The 24072-nt window shown below is 39.7% G+C and overlaps 2 protein-coding genes across 3 annotated transcripts in view; both read left to right on the forward strand.

The window, feature by feature from the left end:
* Nucleotides 1-24072, forward strand: part of LOC134670209 (transducin beta-like protein 2) — an 82628-nt gene that overhangs the window by 41218 nt on the left and 17338 nt on the right. For both annotated transcript variants that reach the window (XM_063527926.1, XM_063527925.1), the window contains exons 3-4: nt 9146-9369; nt 22914-23286. In XM_063527926.1, the coding sequence (XP_063383996.1) occupies nt 9146-9369; nt 22914-23286 (597 nt within the window). The remainder of the gene's footprint in view (nt 1-9145; nt 9370-22913; nt 23287-24072) is intronic.
* LOC134670212 (exonuclease GOR) lies at nt 3127-4646 on the forward strand. The gene has a single exon (XM_063527930.1). It carries the CDS (start codon nt 3255-3257, stop codon nt 4464-4466), a length of 1212 nt encoding a protein of 403 aa, XP_063384000.1. The 5' UTR covers nt 3127-3254; the 3' UTR covers nt 4467-4646.

The raw sequence follows: 24072 nt of genomic DNA on the forward strand, positions 1-24072 counted from the left end.
TTTTTATAGACATAATTCTTCTCTTGATAAGTAAATTAAGCATAATGTTGCTCTCACCAAAATCATGGCTTATTTTCGATTCGACTGAAACTCTAAGATTCATTCAAGGGTTGATAAAATATTTGCCTCTTAAGCAAATTTATTCCTTTTATTACTCTTCGAACTGTAGCCGAATCGCATGTTATTTGAGTAGTTTGACATAGTTACAAGTATTAATCATGCATACTTACCCACGGTAATTGGTTTATGGCTGATTCATACCTATATGAGTAAACATGACCAATGAACCATTTAAATGCTTAATCAGAACTATTGTTTACTACGAATTGTTTATTGAATCGTAGGAACTGACCTACAATATCAGCGCGTTTTATAGAAATCATATTACCTATTACCTGCTATCACGTTCATGATCACATCAGAACAATTTTATCGCGCGATTTCTCGATCGTAATATTGTAGTGACAGGGAAACCGGTTTCCCGTGTCTTCTTTTCAACGGCCGGTTGTATATCTGTTTGGTCGGAAGGCAAAAATGTTGAATTTCGAGTTATAGTTAACGTTTTGCATTAACCGGCCGTACGGACTGGGTTGACCGACTTTAGTTATTCTTTTTAGGCCGCCGTAAGTGATTAATGCTCCCAGACATCGGATATTGGGTTTAACGATAACAGTGTAGTGTACGAATGCGGGCTGAACGTGGCTCTGTAAATAAACTAAATTACATACACTCATGTGGTCACACGCGCTAGGAAATTATGAACTAGTCGGTTGCTGTATGTTCAAATATGACTGGTAGCAAGTTTAAAGTAGGTACTTACCGATCTACTTTACACGGTGCGTTATGCTGGGCACAGACCGTTAGTCATTAGCAAGTTCTTCACAGAATCTACGGTGCTAACTCGTCCAGCGAGCATCGTCTGATTCCCAGTAGCGTGTTTTATCGTGTTGTCCACTCTTACCGAGCTTAAGCAAGCAAACCAGTCTAAGAATACTCTTCGATTTCTCACACTTTTTACGATATTAGACTCGGGTTGAACTAGGGACGCGCTCACTGAAGAGAAATGCTTCGTGAATTAGAGACGCGATTCCGTTCGTCGACTCTATCCCGTTTGTCTGACATAGATTCGAAGGTTATCGCCGGTGTCAGCGACCAAGCGCCGCGCCCACACGCTGTGTATACAAACAATCGGCTCACACATGCCCAGCGCATGAGCGCACATGACTGCTTGGCCAACTTTCTTGGAGGCTCGTTCAATCATGTCTTAACATGTCTAAACCAATTGAGGTTTTTCACGTAGGTAGGTATTAGATGAAAAACGTAAAACGTTTCGGTTTGCGCGCGCTTATTAAGCTAAGTAGTTAGTGCGTACCTAACTAAAGTGTTAGATTAAGTCGGATATAATTTTGAATGCAACGCTAATTTCATATTTGTATGCAGGGGTGCTAAGTTAATAGTTTTGCTAATAGCACATTTTTAATTAATTTAGGAGTAGACTTTGAATTTTTTATTTTAGGTATTTTCTATCGAACAAACTTTATGTAATCGTGTAACCATAATCAATGTCATTACTTTAGGTTCCGAATCGGTGGCGTTTTGCTAAATGGTTAGCATGATTAGATTAATTTCGCGTCGCTCGATAGAAAATGAAATTGAACTTTTCCCAAATTGACCTCGGCCCACCTAAAATAACCTTAAGCTCTACATAGAGATTTATTAGGCCAAATCAAATCAATACGATATGGCGATATACATATAAATATTGCATTAAATTGTCATAAATCTTAAAAATCAATATTAGTGATAAGATAAAAAATGACGATTGCACAATTGAAATGATACAGACTGCCCGATTCGAACTTTAAGATACGTCAATTAATAGATCTAGAAACGATATGGATTAAATGTGTCAGTGTTACTTTTGACACTGATAAAAGTGATGTTTTTGTTTGAAGAAACGTCACATTTGACGCTGACATATCTAATCCATATCGTTTCTAGATCTATTAATTGACGTATCTTAATGTTCGAATTGAGCCGAGACTTAATAAAATTGAACGTCACTGTATGTCTAAGTAATTGTTTTTTCATCGTACGAGGTGTTTATACCGCCTGAAAGTGAATGACATGATATGAAGACAATGTCTTTAGGTATCAGAATTTACCTTGACGTTATAAATACGAGATACGCCGGCCGGGCAGGGCAATGGCCCGCCGTCCTTCCTTCCGCCCGCCCTTCCACCAGACGGCTTAATGTCTTCTTTTTTTATTCCAATTCGTATTTCTCAGTACCATCGCCCACACTTTTAACTGTCCATCGGTGGACCTTATGCCTTTTGTAATAAGGTCCACTGATGTTCAGTTAAGTGTTGCTGTTTATACTACGTTAAGTCTCATAAATAAAATAGCTACGCAAAATATCGTTAACTAATGATTCCACGGATAATAAATAATGAAATACATTATGCTAATGCTAATACGAAATTTATAATGAGCTAATTATCATTACTAAATTATGGACCTATGTAGTAAAATATGTTTATGACTTTTATGAGCCCTTGCTAGTGTGGTAGTGTGTTTTTAATACATAACTATATTTCCAACGGAATATATAAGTAACTTATCAAATTCTCCGCTTGATTGGAAAGCTTTAAAAAGGCTGTTTTATTAATTTGGTATGATTAAATATTGCTATTGTCTATTAAATCCCATTTTTTAAGACCAGATTTTCTTAGTTATTAATTGAATCAATTAAATTGATCAATCTGCGAGCAGTATTTAGGTCAGCAGTAAAGTTAAATTTGTAACGTTCAAAAGTACCCGGGTACAACATACAACATGTAAATTTCATCTCAATGCGCGCTATTAGAAAGCATAGCCAACGGCGTCTAACAACACTAACAGCTGATAAGCGCGGTACAGATCAACGTAAACAAACAACAGCTGCGACTGAATCGTTCCTACAATTACAATTTTCTTTTTCTGGTACAGTAACACAAATCACCCCATTTACACTTTTATTGACACAAAGAAATAATACTTTATTATTGTTTAGAAAAATGAGAATAGGCCGGTCGATTGGTATGTCCCGTTAACAAACGCGCTACCTGCGTGTCGTATATAGCGCGGTCTGCCCCTCCATCGCGCCATTAGTACAGCGCCCGCGCGCGCACTCGCACGTATCGCGTCGACTCCGCGCTCGCTCTCAATAAATAAACACTCGACTCTATGTGTATACAAGCGTACGAAGAAACATGCACTTTTGTATTAATTTGCAAAATTGGTTTTACCAAGAGACCATCGCGACGGTGGATGCTGCCAGCGCTGCAGCACGGCGGCGCAAGCCCCGCGATCGACGGCGCCCCCCGACCTCGCCGCCGTCGCCGTCGACGCCCCAGAGAATCTCTACCGAAGAACTAGTGGAGGCGCTCCGCCCGCACCTCCTCTCGCCGGAGCGTATGTGGGCGCTGGGCTACCCGCTGGAGATCGAGCCCAACTCGTCGAAGGCTGTTGTGTACATCAATCCTCCGCCGCGGTCAAGAACGACCACTTTGCGCTATACGGCGTGGGATGTGAATGCGCCGGAGTTCGTTCCTGGCGGCTCTCAAGGTGACAGTGGACGGGGATCGCTGGGCTCCAGCCCGCGGTCCGACAGTGATGAGGAAGCCGATGCAGTGGAACATTTGTGTGTGCGTTGTGACAAAATGTTTCGAATGACTCGTGAGGGTGAATATTTGTCTGAGGAGTCTTGTTTGTATCATTGGGGCCGCTGCAGTGGTGACTACCGACACACTTGCTGCAACGCCCCGCTGGGTGCTCGAGGATGCAGCTCCGCCCGCTTCCACGTATGGAGTGGCACTCGCCCCGGCATGAATGGCCCTCTCGAAGGATATGTGCGTGCACGCTCACCTCGTGGCGGTGTTTACGCCATCGACGCTGAGATGTGCTACACGACGGCGGGATTCGAGCTGGCCAGCATCGCGGTCATCGCTGCTGATGGTCGCCTGGTATACAGATCATTGGTGAAACCTAGTTCGCCCGTTGTCGACCATAACACACGCTTCTCGGGCATCAGGCCGCGCGACTTGGCGCGCGCGACTAAGACGCTCCGGGATGTGCAGAATGATATTCTTGGATTTGTCGGAACAGATACTATTTTGATTGGGCACGCGCTGGACAACGACCTGCGCGCATTGAAGTTGCTTCACGGAGCCGTGGTGGATACGTGTGCACTGTATCCACACGCGCGAGGCTTCCCGTTGCGGCGGTCGCTGCGTGTCCTGTGCGAGGAGCTGCTCGGGCGCAGCGTGCAGCGAGGCAGCGCCGGCCATTCTCCTCTGGAGGATGCGCGTGCGGCTATGGATCTAGTACTGCTCAAAGTACACGAGGAACGTGCAAAACGAACACGCATTACAACACAGTTGTCTATGTTGCAACCGTATGATCCCTTAATCAGTGCCGCCTAAATTCCGAGTGATAAGTGAAGTGATAGACGACTACGCTATGGACATGAATTCTGGTTAGGCTCAATATGAATGAACGGTTTCGTAAAGTGACATAGATACGTTACGTTGACGGAGCGCGCGTACGTTTTCAGCGTATGTGCCTTCGAATTGCATTACCGCAATAAACGTAATATTTTTTTATGTTTCTTGTTTGCTTTCCCATTACCCGAATTTTAGTGTAAGGAAAATATTAGTCATGGGAATTGTTTTTCCCTTAAGATTCATAGGAATTGGATGAGCCATTGGCGATGCCGATGACGCAAGCCCGCTAAATTATTTGCAATGTCTGGCATTCATACATGCATGTCGCCAGCACATAGTTTGAACTGACTCGAGGAATTCCCGCGGTATGAAACGAAGTCAATTCCGGTTTTATATCTGAGTCATTCATCTTCGGACTCACGTACAGGAAATTGACATGAGACTGCATCGGAACATAAACAGTAAACAATGATGCCTAATATTGCTATCTCCTGATGTCATATCATGCTTTTATCATTAGGTAATCATTTTCTCGGCACGGCTTCATCGGTGAACTATACATACAATAAAGATGACTAAAGCCGCTTTGTTTGTGATTTTTTAACGTCATTGACTCATCCAATCTTCTAAGAACCGCGCACGGATTCCGGGCTAAAACGATGACGTCTAGTTATAAATTGTTATTGAAATGTTATCATCAATTTCTGAAGGTTTTTATGTTATATGATAACGGACAGAATGCGTGGGAGTTATTTGAACTGAAGTAGAGATTCCTTTGCCATGATTTACCTGTCAGAAATGAAAGAATGCACTCAGTCAAAAGGGACTAGGCCCTCGCTACCTGCTCTGCTGGGATAAAATACCAGTTTGGAATAGTTTTATTTCTCTTTGTACAAGACAAAGCTGTATAAAGCTGGACTAAATGGTTGTAGTATCTGCGGTGCGGCCGTGCACGTTGAGCTGATTTACGTAAGCTGCTTACATAAAGTGATGACGAAACGCCTAGTAGATGAGCAAACTTAATGACTTCCACCTTGGCTAGGCGATTCTGTCGATCTGCGAAATAGAGCAAACTTTAATGTAGAAACGTAAATTGTTTTAGTGATTTGCTATAGAATAAACACATAATTAGAAAGCTATATCACTAATACTCTGGAGCGCCTAGTGTTCCGTATTCAGTTAGTGTATTGTAGAACAATAGGAAATTTTGCATAGCATGATAAATTATGATTGTAAATAGACCACGACACGCCGCCTCGAGTATCAGCAAGGAGCAACGCCCTCGCGCCCGGTCATCTCTACACGCGTTTTGTTTACCATTCGTGTCTCCAAAATAAGGTTTACATTAAATTTACATATGTACTTGAAATTGCGCGAAGACGTCAACAAAGTTATTATAGAAACGTAGTAGCAATAATACTAGTATAATCAATTGACCTGACCAACGGGTTTTTAAGTAAAAAAAATATTGTCATAAAGCGAAATGAAATTAATTTCAAATTCCTATTTTATATATTTTTAAATATAAGTTCAATCTTTGTCTAAAAATAGATAGATCTTACGAGGTTAAGAAAGTTCCTACGTTACGAGTATTGAACATTAAAGTTCGTGGCCGTTGCGCTTTTAATAAAGTTATTATACCTACCTATAAGTAAACAAATATTGGTTGACACAGTTAAAATAGTACTTTTAAAATAATATTATCTTAATTATCGGTCTAATTTTTATTTCCTGTTAGATATCGTTGATAACGTAAAACTAATGGTAGGTAAATAATATATTATGAGAGCTATTTCTAAGCAATACCTACTCTACTACAGTCTCGGTGTTATCTTCATTGCCCGTTGTTTCTGAACGCAAATCATTACGGATTGCTTCACTTATCTGTAAATAGTATGAGTATTTTGAGTCATCGGAAGAACTCGCCGTCTGTAACTGTTTTCGAAATTAGAAAAAGATTAGGTATTCGCAAAATTTTCTTCGAATTCTTACTCTACACCGTGCACCGACTTAAGCGGCAGAATTAAAGTAGTCTTGAAATAAACCATTCTTATTTAGTCTCACTTGCACTAAAGCTATACTATGTAGATGAATGCGAATTTATATGAGTAGGAAGTTGTGGTTTAGTTTATTGAATCGGAGAGCGCACCGCAGCGGCTGCCCAGTACGTCGAATGAAAGCTGAAAATAGAACTTATGAAACGTAAGTATATTAGTCCTACAATCAATATGCACCGGGCGGCTGGAAAGCGAGATAGCTGCTATATATCAGTGTTATCCAGTCAACCGACGTTATTGATCAAGTTATTCACGTCGGCACACCCATCCGACTGGCACCGATGCAGCTTGGGTCTATTATCAATGCTTACCTAGCTAGCATTGGGCATTAAACGTCCAGCGAAACTATCCGTAAAACCGTATTATCGAATAACGCATTTAATTATACTAGTTAACTGAACTGTTCGACTCGCGTTCGGTAGGCGATTCCAATAACTCCCGCACGGGATGAAAAGGGCAATGAACAGTTGACATAGGTCAAGAAGAAGGCCTCTGAATTTCATACATACATCAACTTAACAAAACTGCTTTAAACGAGCACAGAGCGTGTATAAATAACCAGGTTTACGTATGAATCGCCGGTTGAAGTCCTTTGTTTCGGACATGGACAGGACAGTTAGCAGGTTTGGTTAAAGCAAACACATTAAAGCGAATCGGTCTCTATGGCGATGGCGCCGAGCTCGCCTCCGCCTCAATAAGTCTTTCACAATCCGACTTGCACAAATTTTAGGAGTCATTTCGTCATCGAAATAGAGGGAACTTCGACACGCCTATACGCCAGGCCCCCACTTGTTTGATATCTCGTACGCATATAAAAGAGAAACGTACTAAGAACGTATATGAGTTCCTAATACATAACCTCCTTTATGTAGAAAATTTAATATATTACGTGTATTTATGTACCTACGTGTGCTTGCTTATATGCCTACGTCAACATCTGCAAAGCATCACGTACGGCTCTGAAATCTGAGGTTAATAAATAATTTAGACAGCGACAGAAATTGATGAAATCATTACGCAAGGAAGGAAGCAATCACCGTATCATTTAACACCCTTTGGTTTTGGTCATTTTGTAAACTATGACTAACTGATTTTAATGAGGTCTTCTCTACTGTTCGGAGATTGGTTACTACAACTAAAGATAGTTATTTATTTGTCTTAAGTACTATGATTCTTGGCGAATTCTGTCTACCTGTACCTAGATCTCCAAATTCTGCTTTGCTGCACAGCTTCAACCATTGCCCTTAAATGCCCTTCGAAAATGTCGCAGTCAGCAGGTCACGATCTCAGAATAAAAAGATCACGAAACATAGGCCTATTGCTGTTCCTAGGCAGTTTTCTTCCGCACCGCGTGACCAGATTTCGTTCTACGTTTTCATTGTTACGACTCACTGTGATTGTGCTTTGCAATTGCCTGAAACCAGAGACCTTGATATAGTGACTTAGTTTCGATATCTAAGTGGTCCATTGACCTTTACCCGCCGCGTGTTGCACGTTAATTATTTAAATTTTAAATAATAAAGGGGTCCACAGATTACTAGTTGGCCGGACGATATCATCCTGTCCTTTAAAAGCAAATGTATATTACCTATATTGTCGAAAAAAAAAACTTTCGAGTTATGGCTTTGGAAGTTGGAAGCCCAGCAATCCCGGTATTTATTTGAAGTTTTGAAATCGCAGGCTCCACAATAAACTTAATTTCGTAAGAAAAAAAATAACTATGTAATTAATGGTTTGTTATAGAATTTCATAGCATTCAAAGTATGTAAGTTGGATTGGTTGCTTTGGTGTAGGTATACCACGTAGACCAGAGAGTAGGTACTTTGTCTCTCTATTGAAATGAGGATGGAATTTTAAAGCTGGTTATAAGTTGCAGATTTTAAGTAAGATAAAGAGAAACCTATATTACTTACAGTACCGCTTCAATGTTTATTTTCTTATGGGTCCGTATATACTTATAATATAAACATTAGGGTTTAGGACAGCCTAAACGTAACTTAGTGTAACTACAACCAGGATTAGCGCTATGGTAAAAAGGGGTAGTTTATGATTATGACATGACGACCAGTCAGGTGTTCATTGCAGAAGAATTACTTGGAAAACAAAAGGAATTCCTTGAGGGACTAAATTGCTTTACAATCCCACGGTAAAACTTGCCGCATCACATGTAGCTACACGTTGTTTATTTTTCCAAGAAATGGGGTAGGCGGTTACCGTTCTACAGTTCTACACGAAAGGTCAGGATGGGTAGAAAAGGCACGTTTAGTTACGCCGTTGTGACTGGCACGGCCTTACAGATGGATTGTAAGTAAGTAGGTACGTGACGTGACGTCGATCACGGGCCGGTAAATATTGCGCCAGACAGACATGTTATGACAATGTGACGAACGTAATTAGTAAGTATACAACTGGGGTCATAGACGAAAACAACACAACATTTGAGTGATATCTGATTGGCTGGCATCAATCTCGTTTAGTATTAGTTGATACGAATTCCGTGAGAAGTTTTGTTAGCGCATTTAATTTCCAATGCCTTAGTGAGCTCCTGGTCAAAGTATGGCATATATAATCACTACTGACGTTGAGAATGATTTGACGCAGATGGGTCAGTGATCCTCTGGGATATCCGGGATCTGAGCCACAACCAGCACAAGACGCTGCGTGTCAACATCGAGTTCGACCACGCGCAGTTCGTGGCCTGGAGCCCCGACTCCAAGGCCTTCATCGTTCACACTGTGAGGGAAAACAACATCGTCGTCTACAAGATAGAGAAGAAGAAAGATGGCGCTATTGGAGCTGCCACTCAAGTTCTCGCGTTTGATAAGGTGAGAAACATACAGTGAATATTTGGGTATAAACTAGATCTTGTTACTGGCGCTTTTGGACACCGTGTCGGGAGTCATGCGGGACTTTTATTCATCGCGATTCTAGCGTCTACTGCCACTGTTTAAAGTTGACGCTATTGTGGCTTTGAAAGTGAATCTTCCTAAATATTTTCACACTCTCCGACGCCGATGCATGCGCTGCGCACGCAAGCACGAGGTATGTATAACAAAATAAACAAATAGTTATCTAATTTCTTATCTGTGTTGTTTGGTTATCGTTAGGTTTATCATGCAGAGCAGCTGTAAATAAACGTTTGAACGTATTTGCCCTCCAGCAATTTATATATCTTTGAGTCAATTCAGAGCTCTCTTAAACCGTCTCTGAATGATCTCAAAAGTAGGTCGCATAAAGACAACTTTCATTAAAATATTTATGCAAAATAGTGCACTCTACATGTTATACATATTTACATATAAATAAACGAGTGTGCTCTACTTGGTAACTTATTCGAATTTGCAGACGGGTTCGCTTCTCGTTCACTGTATAGGCAAGTTGTAAACCTTTTGTTTCTTGTTTTATAGCATGCACATCCAATAATCTTAAATAATTAAATCACGTTAAAAAAATCACGTTTTTGGAAGAGCTTGCCCTAATGCAAGTTGTAAATATTGACGTTGGGTCCATCCTGGATAATCAGCCAGATGAATATTATTTTCAGTTCACTGCATGGAACTTGGCTTACCCTCATTAACCGACCAGTTGTAATAATAAAACACCGCACAAAATATTATCTGTTTGAAACTTCGTGCATGTAAGTGCATGTTACATTGACTGGGGACTACTTGGTCCGAATCCGTACTCTGTTGTCATGTACTGGGGAACAGGCCTCCTGTTCCCCAGTAGTTGAATCTATACAGCCTGATAATTAACTACCTCGCAATAGCTTCGAAACCTGACGAAAGTCATTTATTAGTTTAGCTTAGTCATAACATTTACTAATGAGATATGAGGACCTGCGACGTTTCAATGGACGACACGTCCGATCGCGGGAAGTGGAGAGAAAAGACCAGAAAAGCAGACCCCACAGTCAGATAGGAATACATAATAATGCTAAGAAGAGAGAGAGATACCTAACATTTACTAATGAGGCAGATGACCTGACGTAAAGATAATCGAGATAAATTAGTCGCTAACAAGCACTAGATCACGTCATGTTATTTACGCTAAACTCCGTTTATGACGAGTACAAAAGACTGACCTCTAAGCCCGAGCAGGCTTGTTTTTGTATCTCGCTATCATCAACATATTTTGATCGCGGGTGACGTTTATCCACTGCGCGTGTTTGGCGGAGTATTGGCCGACCCGACCTTCATGTCGGTTGAGATTGGTTTGACCAGAAATAGAAAAATAAAGCAAGCCACGCCTCATTTTCGTCAATTCTGGCCAATTGTAGTTCGCTTTCGTGAACGCACAATTCTATGGGTAATACGGTCACATCATCTTTATTTCTTGGATCATACGACCAACTTTTGCGCTGAGCGGAGCCCCCCTTGGTGAATAAAATAGTATGTATTATATTTTGTGTAAAAATGCTTACGGGTTTTTTCGTTAGTTTCACTTTCCGCATCCTACTTGCAGTCTCATCTACTTACTAGCTTAGCTACTACTAGGAAAACCATTAGGATAATGTTTCAGGAAGTACCTATTAAAAATTGTTCAAAATTCTGAATCTTAATTTAAATAAGTAATATAATGTATAAGTTTATATGATGAAATGTTTGGATATTAGGATGTTTGTTGCTCAATCAGACCATCACTCAAAAATGACGCATTTGGATCAAAGGCACACAGATAGTTTATTAGAGTTAGAACAAGAATAGTCTGCAGCGGATTTGATAGCCCACGCAGTGCAGGTGTCATTTTAAACGTCAAACTTCTATGAAATTATGACGTATAAATAACACTTGCACTGCGTGGGCTATCAAATCCGCTGCAGAGATTTTTTGGTCCGACTCTACCTGCAATGGCTGCAATAGATAAGACATAGAAAGTATAAATTTTTGAAGCTGCTTCACAATACGACAGTTTCATTCAATCATCCATTACAAAAAAGCATTCGCTTCCAACGCCTCTCGATTTGACGCAATGTATTCAATACGCATTAAATATAGCAAAGCCGAAAATAGGTGGGCGTCATAACGTAAACGCATGTTCAGGCGGAGCATTGGCCTCAGATGAAAAGTTGGATTTCATTCGTTAATAGATCAATTAGTACCAGTTAACGCGTGGTGGGGGACGGTGTATTAACAGAACTGTGCCCGTTGTTTTAGTCCCGTTTAACCTTGTAACAATTTCATAATTAGCACAGTTAAAAAAGTTTTTACATACTAAATAATATTATAACATAATGATTTTACGACCGTGTTTCAGTTAATATTTGTTTAACTACATACTTAACTGCAGGATTTGTATTTAATAATTGAATATTCATCAAAACTTACGTGATAGTGTATGTTGATTTATATTTCATTTGTAATATAAAATTCAATGTTATGTATGAATCTAAGTGAGTGCATAAGTATACTATGTGTACTCGTATCTCCATGTTCATTTACAGGTTGCCCCAGAAATAGGTTGATTTTTTTATTATTATTTTGTTTTACTTACTCGTCTCTACAAAATGTCATATAAAATAAAACTACAATCATATAACTGAAATAAAACATATTATTTTCAAAATACATACTCTCCTAAGGCTTTGTTACACAAACGCGACTCTTTGTAAAAATTATCAACAATATACACATAAAAAAAATCTACGGATTTGTTTTCGTAATCTAGTTCCAATACGTTTATAATAGGCACCTACAGTACAATCAAACGAATTTTTCAACTGTATGTAGTGTGTAATTCGGATCGCGGTCAAATACTACGCATAACCTTTTATACAATTCTAGTAAAGGCCCTATTTCCTAATTGTTATTTAATAATGGCCAATTAATATAAATCATTAGTATTGGGTTCATACTAGATTTGTGAATAAACAGAATAATTTATTTAAACAAGAATTCTACTATGCTACTTATAATTTGGAATCGATTACTGGTTAGTGCTGATGAATTAATGATATTCGAGAATAAGAAAGTTTGTATTTATTATTTTTCCTTGCCTCCTTTACCTACTGAAAACAAATTCTATATCATTTGAATATTTTATGCATTATTTATTTTATGTAGATTACTTTATTCTTTGTAATACTACTGAAAAAGAATGCAATCATTTTTGTTTCAATTTATAAACTCCAAATAAAAATGGCGAAATGCCAATGTCAACGGATGTTGTTCTATTATGTCCTGTATTAATCACAATCAATAAGATTTAAATTACGTAAATAAAACGTGTATCCATTCACGAAAAGGTATAAACATACTGCCGTATTCGAACTTCAAGATATTCACAAGAGACGACACGTACTAGATCCATTCTAGATACGTTATAGTTTAGATATCAACTAATTCTCTTTTGCAGCGCAATTCGGGCAACCAATGTCACTTTTACGTTAGATAAAGTAAGATATCTATTAGATGTGAATTGGATCTCTAAGTCATATCCTGTGGAAATCGTTCAAGAGTACCTCCAGAATCGCGCAAATGTCAAATTTGACAGGTTAGATCTTAAACATATCGTTATCGTATCTTGGTGATGTCTAAAAGATATCTATTTCAAAATCCGAATCGGGCCCCTATGTGGGTGTCTCAATTTCTTTGGTACGCTCTGACTCTGGCGCTGAAACGTCTTGAAAAATAATGACCACTTAAGAGGTTGTAGAGTCATACGGTCATACGGAGACCTAATACATATTTGACGTATATTGAAGTTCGAATCAGGCCATAGTCATGTATCAGCTGAAAAAAGTTGCTGGGCAAATCCCTCCCTCTTGGATCTCTACAGCGACTGGTCCCGCTCTACACTCATCCAACGGTATGTTGCCTGTTGGTCAGACCGCTCTTCAGGTCCTACAACTACCACCACCACGACCTCCAGACCTTAAAGGGTCGTTAAATTGGTCTCATTCGTGATAGTTTACATACATAGGCAAGTCTTTAGGTACCTACTCGTACTTAAGTTGGTGACTCATGTTAGTGCAGATGTGGTAGGAAAAGTGCGAGCAAGAAACACACGTGGTATGAAAACGATGCCGTGTTACGTGATCCCATTATTAGTCATTCATTTCTTTGTCAACTCTATTTTATATGGCCGTGACTAACATAATTCATAATTATTATTCTAAGTACATATTAATAATGGAGCGAACCGAAACTCGTGTATTAATTGTATGATTTGTATTACCACGCTAATTAACCCTTTACGCAGACAATACCATAAATATATGGCGGTTATGATATTCAAATCTATTGATAGCTATTAAAGTTCAAATTAAAACAAATATTTTTATTATGTACCTACATACAAGAATAGCCCTTAATGCATGTAGGTAGGCTACATGCATTAAGGGCTATTCTTGTATGTAGGTACTCACTCTATTGACGTTCCTGGCACTGCAAAAACTATCGCGGGTCTGAGTGGCGGATATGACTTTGATGTCTGTCACCACAGATCATTTCATCATCATCATCTCAGCCATAAGACGTCCACTGCTGAACATAGGCCTCCCCCTTGGACCTCCATACGTGCCGGTTGGAAGGGTCGCTTCCAGCATCAACATCACAGATCATTTACTTACCTAAATTTTCGTTTTCCATGTCAAACAGGATAGATATATGGAAGACATTGTATTGTAGCTTGGGCGATTTTCCGCAACTCGACGTCTTGCGCCTATTTTGCGTGATAGGGGCTGGGCTAGTCTTGCCAGCCCAGCTCCTCGAGGAATCCTATCAAACCTTTGATGTTGAGCAGGACCTCGGGGAGGTCACTCGGGGATCCGAGATGTTTTGCCCTGTATGGGGCCAATCCGCTGCATTCCAACACCACGTGAGAGGCTGTTTCTTCTTCCTCCATGCATCCACGGCATAGGGGACTGTCTGTGACACCTGTTATAAAAAGATGTTTGTTAAAAAGTCCATGACCTGTTATGACACTGGTTACCATACTCAGTCGAACCTTTCCTAGTTGAAGGAGCGCCCTTGTGAGCTTACCGTTCATGCTAGGCATGGCCTGCTTGGCCTGTCTGCATCCAGTTTGGTTTAGCCAGTGTTCTGTGTGTAGTTTCCCTGTACGTGCCAGCAGCATTGAGCGTACCTTACTAAACGGTATCGGGAGGATCGGTTCCGGGCCTATCGCCCCCGCACCCGATCCTTGTCTGGCGAGCTCGTCCGCGGCGTCGTTACCTCGGGATCCACTGTGTCCTTTGATCCATTGTAAGGTGATCTTATTGTTCTGACATACCTCCATTAGTCGTTCGTGGCATTCGTGTATAAGTTTGGATGTGACTATATGGCTTTTAGGGCCATTAAGACTGCTCTGCTGTCGGAGAGCATGCGGATGGAGGATCCTACTACCTTCCTTGCAGTGATGGCAGCCGCCGCGTTAATGATGCCCATGCACTCAGCCTGGAATACCGAGTTATGGGCTCCTAGCGGAGTGGTGATTGACATGTTCAGGTCTTCTGAAGAGGTTCCAGAGCCTGATCCGCTGTCTGTTTTGGACCCATCAGTGAAGATTATGGAAGATAGAAGATAGATATGGAAGACATATATGAGACGACTTGCGGTCACCAGTCACCGTATTTAGAGCTTTAATTCTAGTTTAGTAGTAGAATTTGATATTATTCCACGTTTATAGCTCGTAGCGTATTTTTTTTTAAATTTAATCCATATATATTTATTTTGTACTTGCATACATATGTATAAGAGCGCCTACATGATGATGCGCCTGCGTGATGACTGTAAGTCTTTAGGTGAACGTTCGTATGGGATATGCAGCTGCGCTGCGCTGATTGAAATGAAATTATTTCAAGGAAATTGACAGATACAACGGTGATACCAATGCCACTGCAGTACCTAATGTCGCAACAATAAATAATAGTACTAGGTACAGAAGGCTCACTCTCTAACAAAACGCGTCTGTTACGATCAGCACAGATATGGCCGCTAGGTGGCGACAGCGCCACGCGCGGCATATGGCTTTCCCCAAAATTGGGGTGGAACGGATGTACTTTTAGCTACCTGTAGCAAAGCGACGAAATCGCGGAGTGAGCCACGCCTGGAACTGCAGTTGGCATCCGAATATCACCCGTAGTGTGGTGACACGACTATAATATTAGGTGCCTCTGAAAAAGAACTTGCAATGCTGCTGCGAAGGATTGAGCTCGTCAGCAATGAGTATGGTCTTAAAATCAACAGAAGCAAGACGAAGTTGATCTTTATGGATCGTCCTGTTAAAACGCAGAGAACAAACGAGTTGTACTGGGCCTAGGACAAAGCGGCTTGAAGTGCACTGGTGAAGAGTGCCCGCAATCGTTACGTCCCTCAGCCATGAGGGTACGACGAGGAAGAAGAAGTGTGGTGACCCTTGCATACTTGTTTTATATGTATCTCGCAACACGCTTCGCTTCCAGACAATTGCTAATCTGGATAGATAATATAATAATATTGCCTTGAGTGCCTGAGAAGTATCCTAGTGTTATGTCTTAGAGGTCATTTCCAGTAGTTCCGTAGAATTAATAGGTACGTGTAATCTCAATTTCTTAACTACAAGATTATTAAAATTCTTAACCATATGATTAAGTATAATCTATATTTCTTAACCGTTTTCTATAGAACTTATTTTTCTTTGAAATAGGAAGTACTTGCACTACTTACTTCCCGGCTTAGGCACTTGGTTGCTCACTGCGGATGAGCGTAAATGAAGTAATAGCTAATATTACGTAACGAATGGCGATAATTTAATCTGTACTAGTTATTAATTATAATTAGGTACGAGTACCTACAGTCTACGTCGCAGACGCAGAGTAGGTAATAAAAAGATTGCGCGGCAGATTACAACATGAGCGTAACGTTTCTTATAGTGTTGGTTTTTTCGACTAAGTATATCTATATGTTCATATTTTTTCGCCAAATGCTGGCATAGGTACAATGACCTATATTACGCACATGGGTTTACATATTTTTTCTGAAGTTGTATCACTTCCTCATACATCAGTTTTCAACAATGGCGATTTGAGATCATTGTGTTTTTTCTAAACGAGTTTAGAAAAGTTAAATCTAATAGAACTCGTATAAAGTATGAGAACGATAATATAATTTCATCCCATTAAATGTAGGTAATTAGAGGTAAAAATGATTTATATAGTACTTGCATTAGTAGCAGTTTAGAATGTTTTGGATCATTCGCTGTAAAAGATTTTTTATCGTGACTGTATTCTTATTGTGGTGTTTGTTTATTTGGCTTAAAAATGTAGGTTGTGCGCGATAAGATCAGTCGATTAAGAGCGATAAAAAAAGTACACACTCATGTTTGACCGACGCGACGGCCGTCTAGAATAGGTCGCCCTCAAAACATAATATACTAAATCATAACTGATTAATACAATCGGATGGCCACGAACTAACAATCAATAAACACGACTTGTTTACAAACACTCACATTGTTACTCATACGTGGAAGGTTAAGAATTAAGCTTGTTAATGTTGACCTATGTTTTGTTTCGCACATTATATAATACGGACAATCTCTCAGCTATATTTATAAACTTTACCACAGTTTTTTAGGTACATTTACAGACATGTACAGACATTGAACGGTGGCGTTGTTCCTGAGTTGTTGAAGGCGAGTTGGTGAGTCACGCGGTGATAAGACTCATTGTGTTAGCCTAATCATTTGTATAGCGATACGTTTAGCTAGTCTATTTGCAAGATCGTGAAGTCAGAGCAGTAATCCACTAGGCCTTGGTCTGCCTCCATATGAATAGACGAATCAGGCCACGTACATAATCGGCCTCTTAAGCCAGCGCTTCAACATTTCTCGGATCGATTACTGTGATTTACTTGTTACTTTTTTCCAGCTCTGACAGTATTGCATTGCATGTTACTTGACTTCTCACGGGCTGTCGGTCGTGAGCATTGCGAAAGGCACGAATGTCTAATTTTTGTTTCACAAATTCCGAGAACTTTATAAACAATTGCTTGGTGGTGCTGTTTTTAAAAAAACATCACGTTTCGGGAGCCCGTATCTGATAAAATTGTGTATTATAATAAGAAACAGAGATTAGCATGTTCTTTGTTTTGGTATCATTGATGATGCGCTTGTTTGTGTTGTGATGTCAGTTCTTGCCTATGCTGTATTTTACAGGGATAATACGATTATGTATGTGCATACTTCCATGAATTATTTAAATCGAAATAGTTCTTTGTTGGCGACAGGATCTGACGTCGGTAGGTACCTACATATTTAATACTGGATGCACCATATTGTAGGAATAAAACTTCATAATGTGTGATGGCGATAGGAAAGGGTAGGTACTTCAGTTAGCGCTCAATGTTATACAAAGTCTAGACTCTAGTCAGGTCCAGTAGTTCAGTATAGCTGCGAGTGCTTTCATTTTGTGCCTACTCAGAACATTTAGTTCAACAACAATAAGTAGTTGGCATAATGTTTACGCTATCCAACCAACTAGCGGTACTTGCTACTTAAAAATATTACTTTTCTATCATTGTGTCAGTGTATCAATGCAGTTTTATGTCATTGTTGGCACGATCACAAGATTTCTCTGCTTTACAGCGGTAATCGAGCTCTCGAGCCTCAATGCTGTGCTTAGTTCCCATCATTATCACTAAGAAAACTGCTCGGTGTACTCAATTTCTGAATGCGATATGAAATGAATAAGCAAGGTTATATGTTGTCTCGGTTTTTTCATATATTTTTTTACATGAAAATAGTTTGCATCATCGATAGCGATCATAATATTCATATTACCTCGCTTTGTCTGCGGTGACCTCAGTGCCTTCATGTTGCGACTATCATTAAAATTTTATTTTAACGAATGCTTAAACATAAACAATCCTACTTAGTTTTTCAATAAAAACGTGGAAAATTAGGATCGTTATTGAATAGTAATAAATATTTGTTAGCCAATGTCGCACCGCCCCTCACAGTACCAGGCGTGTCTCACTCCGCGATTTCGTCGCTTTGCTACAGGTAGCTTAAAGTACATCCGCTCGACCCTAATTTTGGGGTTTGCTATAAGCCGCGCGTGGCGCTGTCGCCACCTAGCGGCCATATCTGTCCTGATGGTAACAGACGCGTTTTGTTAGAGAGTGAGTCTTCTGTACCTAGTACTATTATTTATTGTTTGACATTACCGACCCTTGTACGACCTCAAACTGTTCAACTTCATTGTCGTAAGGTTAATATTACCATAAGACATCATCTGAAAAACAGTTACATTAAAAATAAAATCTAAGTACCTATTTTTTAGGGATATTTACAACGATTAACATTACCTATAGCCAAAAACGAACTGGTAAAGATCGTGGGAGTCCGCTGGATGCGGGTGGCGCAAGACCGGTCATTGTGGCACTCTGTGGGGGAGGCCTATGTCCAGCAGTGGACGTCCTCTGGCTGATATGATGATAGCCAAATACCGCCTACAGTTCTATCTGACGTAAACCTAAATGTACTTTACCGATATTCTTAACGTTTGTGAAGAGAAAGTATACACAAAATGAACCACTGTGTATGAACCATATCTGACATTTGTTTACCTATAGTTGACATGACCGTCGGGGTCAAATAGGGTGTATTATACTGTATTTAAAATAAATTATTTTACACCATGCATGAAATAAAGCACCAAATAATTATTAGAAAAACACAGATAGGAGTTATTGTAAACACAAGTTCTATTTAATAAATCGGATAGAAATATAATAAGTATGTGAGTTGACCGTGAGCCGTGACGTCACGATGTAATGTTTCATATAAATTCCATATTAGCAAATCGTTTTGACAGTTCTAAAAAAGTGACTGATTTGACTAGTAGGAAAATACCCTATTAGGGTAGGGACGAGCACGGTCGAGACAGAATGTTTTATGAATGAGCCGTTTTAATGCAAACATTGAACGCGAGGAAAACGGGCGGCAAACCTTCCTGTATCTAAATATATTTTCGAGGCTGCGCGTACGACGATCCTCTGAACTCGGCGCATGCACAGCAGCAAGCCATTGTTCGCTGGAGGCTAGAGCACAGATCACTTACCCGTTAGATGGAGCATGTAAGCGCACGCAGTGCAAGTATTATTTTAAACGTCAAACTTCTATAAAATTATTAAATAACACTTGCACTGCGTGGCTATCAAAATCGCTGCAGACTTTTCTTGGTCTAACTCTAATACGCTACGTACAACCAACGAACTGACGAATTGTTAATATAGTTTCGTCAGCTGTCATCTCATAACTGTCATATTTTTCGTACAAATTATAACGAACTACGGTGAGGCTAATATGTGGTTTGAAGAAAAGTGCTCTAAAACTTCATAATTACGACGCATTGATAGTCCTATAGAGAGGCAAATTTAAAAGTTATGCGTGCGCATGTAAAATATTAGCAAATTGGATTTCAGAGATAAATGAGCTGGTGTAAGTAGTGTGAAACAATGCCGAATGCAACTGAATGGTGAAGCCCGTAGCGTTTCATAAACACTAGATCATCTAAGAGTGGTGCATGCTTCGTAATACCAGGCGTGGCTCGCTCCGCGATTTCGTCGCGTCACTACAAGTACATGCGGCCACACCAGTGTCTAGCAGTACCTAGTATTTGCGGCGGCACCGCTATGGAACGTACGCCAGTTCGCGCTTGCGCTTGTATTTTTCGTAATAGACGCGTTTTGTTAGAGAGTGAACCTTCTGTACCTAGTACTATTATTTATTTATTCTGTGGTAATACGAGTCTATCGGAGGCAGTCCGGGCATGCATGTAGGCTGTGTTGTATGATTTTGCCACTTTATCACAATAAACGTACTTGGGCTCACAGTCGTGACCCCGATGACGCAAGTCAATTAAAACTACGCCTCGGTTTCCGTGTGGATAACTGGATACGTCTCTCGTCTATCTGTGAGGCGCGTGTCGTCGCAATCTCGCTTCGTGCTGTAATCCATGCTATTGTTCATGCACACTTGGTGACTAATTATCGATGAGACTTTGAACTCTTTTACGCTTTTTAGGGTTCCGTACCCAAAGGGTAAAACGGGACCCTATTACTAAGACTTCGCTGTCCGTCCGTCTGTCACCAGGCTGTATCTCACGAACCGTGATAGCCAGACAGTTGAAATTTCCACAGACGATGTATTTCTGTTGCCGCTATAACGACAAATACTAAAAACAGAATAAAATAAAGATTTAAATGGGGCTCCCATACAACAAACGTGATTTTTGACCAAAGTTAAGCAACGTCGGGAGTGGTCAGTACTTGGATGGGTGACCGTTTTTTGTTTTTGCTTTTTTTTTTTGCATTATGGTACGGAACCCTCCGTGCGCGAGTCCGACTCGCACTTGCCCGGTTTTTTTTTGCGACGCGTGCTCCTTAATAACAGCCGACGCGACGCCGACTGTTAATTCGGTAACTACGTACCTACATATGTTTAATTGTATATGAAAACTATAGGGTATTGTTCCGTAGTGTTTTTACAGTAATCAAATTTATATTGTGGGTAAAAAAATTATAAAATATGTTTTCAATTTACTATCATCATGAACTAGACTACTTACCAGTGGCGGCGCGTCTAGATTGTTCGTAGGCAAGCCGTAGATAAGTTGCTCTTCCTTTTCTTCATAAGTTTATAGAATATGGCCCGAGAGCCTGAAAATCAGACAAGCCGATGGGAATCGAGTTCTATGGACGCTCCGCCACTGCTACTTACATGACGACAATTAAATCGTCTGTTATATAACTTTACTACAAACCTAAATACTTCTTATGGCATTTCTGAGACTATTTTCTTCGATAGAAAGAGATTAATATTCCATCGTAATTAATTTACTCTTCCTAGATCGATGCTAACACATATAGTTCGTTTTTTTAGCATTAGAAAGAACTTGCAAGAAGGTAAGCGATCTTGACATGTCTTTTAATTGAAAAACGCTATTTAAAAATCAGTAACTATTACTTATGAAAGCAGAAAAATATAAATGATCGTATTAGATTCATAATTGTTACATATTTGCCGTGACTAATTTTTTAAACGTGTTTTTCAATAAAAAGACACATCAAGATTATTTACCTTATTTCTAATGCTAAAAAAACGAAGTATAGCTTCAAGAACCAATTCGCTGAGAGATCTTTCATAGTAACAGACAAGTCATCAGTTCCGCTAACTGTCGAATGACGGTGAAAACGGAGAGCTATTGAATAAAAACTGCCAGCTTTCATGGTACACATACAAGCCCTGTTTTCACTGTCAGTTAAACTGTTAGCTCTAACTGTTGTCTGTGACCCGCATAACAAAGAAGATTGCGTTCAAGCAACTCATTGTTATTAAGATTTACATACTGACACTGAACAAAAATAACTATACATAAAGACATACTATGTATACATATTTTATAGTAGGTAGGTATACTAACAAATTATGGACCCAAACAATCTGAAATAAATGCATTTTTTTATAAAGACTAAGCCTAGGGTAGTAGGTAGGACTATATTTTTATGTTTCTCTGTTTTGTATAACTATTAAGTAGTTTTTTATTTTGTCTTTGTGCTCAAGAATAAATTATTTCTATTCTATTCTAAAGTAGGTGTTATTTGTTTATGCAAACTTCGGCATTGAGGTGTCCTTTACAATGGAAGTGTCTGAAAAATACGTAAAATGTCTGGCAGGAACCATTAATCTATTAATTTGAGCAGATAAGATATCTCAGGAAGCCCTATTTACGTATTGCGTTGCCATGTTGTCAAATATAGTAGATAGTAGACCTACTTATGTATTGTGTCTGCCGTCTAAGACAATACATGTTTGTTCATTTTGTGATAATTGTTGTTGCTATCACAAGTACACATTGTATCTCATTATTGTTAGTACAGTTACCACACGGGATTGTTATGCCGTTTAAGGTTCTTGCTAAATTGGAAATTCTATAGCGTAAGTATTGAACAACCAATTTAGCTAGGACCCTAAATGCATGGCGCAACAATTGCGGAGCGTGATGGTACCTAAGAAGTTAATTTGCTAGTCGTTGCATATGGACTACGTCCCTTAGCTCATCTATAAATATATTAAAAAAGCTTGTAATCGACGTCACAGAATAAATAATAGTACTAGGTACAGAAGACTCACTCTCTAATAACAAAACGCGTCTGTTACGATTAGCACAGATATGGCCGCTAGGTGGCGACAGCGCCACGCGCGGCTTATGGCAAACCCCAAAATTGGGGTCCAACGGATGTACTTTTAGCTACCTGTAGCAAAGCGACGAAATCGCGGAGTGAGCCACGCCTGTCGACGTGCAGTGTCAATTGAGATGTAATAATAATATTTGTGACGCCTTTCTTTGTATTTTTATATTAATTTCTTAAATTTTGTCCCACAGGTACACGACTCAAACGTCGTTGGCTTTGGCATATCCAGCAACGGAAAATTCATGATGTCATGTTCCTCGAAAACTGACATGGTAATTTGGGATTTAAAAGGCCAGAAACTAGACACTCTCGACACTTATTTGATGAGTACATACTCTGCCAAAATATCTCCATGCGGCCGTTTCGTGGTCGCCACGGGACAAGTGGCGGATATCAAAGTCATGGAAGTCTGCTTCACAAAGAACGGAGAGTACAAACAAGTGACAAAGGCTTACGATCTCACCGGCCACTCGTCGGGTATATACGAGGTTGCCTTCGACGTGGATACTTCGCACGTCGCCACCATATCGAAGGATGGCACGTGGAAACTATATCATACAAAGAGTGAGTATATAACTTGAACTGCGTAGTTACTTATCGTATGCAATTTACGTATACATAATATAAAAACGTGAGGATAACGGATGACGAAATCGTGTGTCAACCTGAAGACGTTGTTCCCCGGCGAATGAATATGAATGTTTATTGGGAAAGAAATTAATGATATTGGTCGATTATAGTACGTCGCGGGTCAGCCCCACGCGGATACTCAACCGGTCGGCGACGTACAATTTTACTGAGTGGAAACTAAACGCTTAAGGAAATCTTTATGTTATCTATTATACTCGTAATATCGCTTGTTACGTGTCTCTGACGTGTATGGCCAATACGCTAAAGCGGTCAAGTATTAGTGGGTGTAGTCACGAAGATTTTAACAATATGTACCAATTTTTATACATACTTTGTAACAATTGTAACAACTTTTTATTATGACTTTGTAACTGCAGCTCCGTATTCTAAAATTGGAAAACATTGTGCATCATCAAGATTAATTTATTGTTACACTTATTAGCTACTTATTTGACACAACGACGTCATACGAAATATTTTTTCACGCACACTCCACACAGCGGGCGTCGTATAAATATTTGGAATAGTTTCCATTCTAAAAACTTCAAAACCCATGTCGTTGCTATTCTGTAAAACCTCTCAACTATAATACTTAGTATAACTGCTCAACTATTTATTAAACAGTAGAAATAAACTTGAACTCAGGTCACGCGCGAATATCATCATTAAATCTGTTATGTTAAGCGAATTAGTCAAAAGGAATATACAAAGGTAATAACA

The sequence above is a fragment of the Cydia fagiglandana genome, chromosome 13 (genome assembly GCF_963556715.1).
Source record: "Cydia fagiglandana chromosome 13, ilCydFagi1.1, whole genome shotgun sequence".
Lineage (NCBI taxonomy): Eukaryota > Metazoa > Arthropoda > Insecta > Lepidoptera > Tortricidae > Cydia > Cydia fagiglandana.

Bases quoted from the DNA above. Each gene is read 5' to 3' on its own strand.
- LOC134670212 (XM_063527930.1), top strand. From the start codon at position 3,255: ATGCACTTTTGTATTAATTTGCAAAATTGGTTTTACCAAGAGACCATC.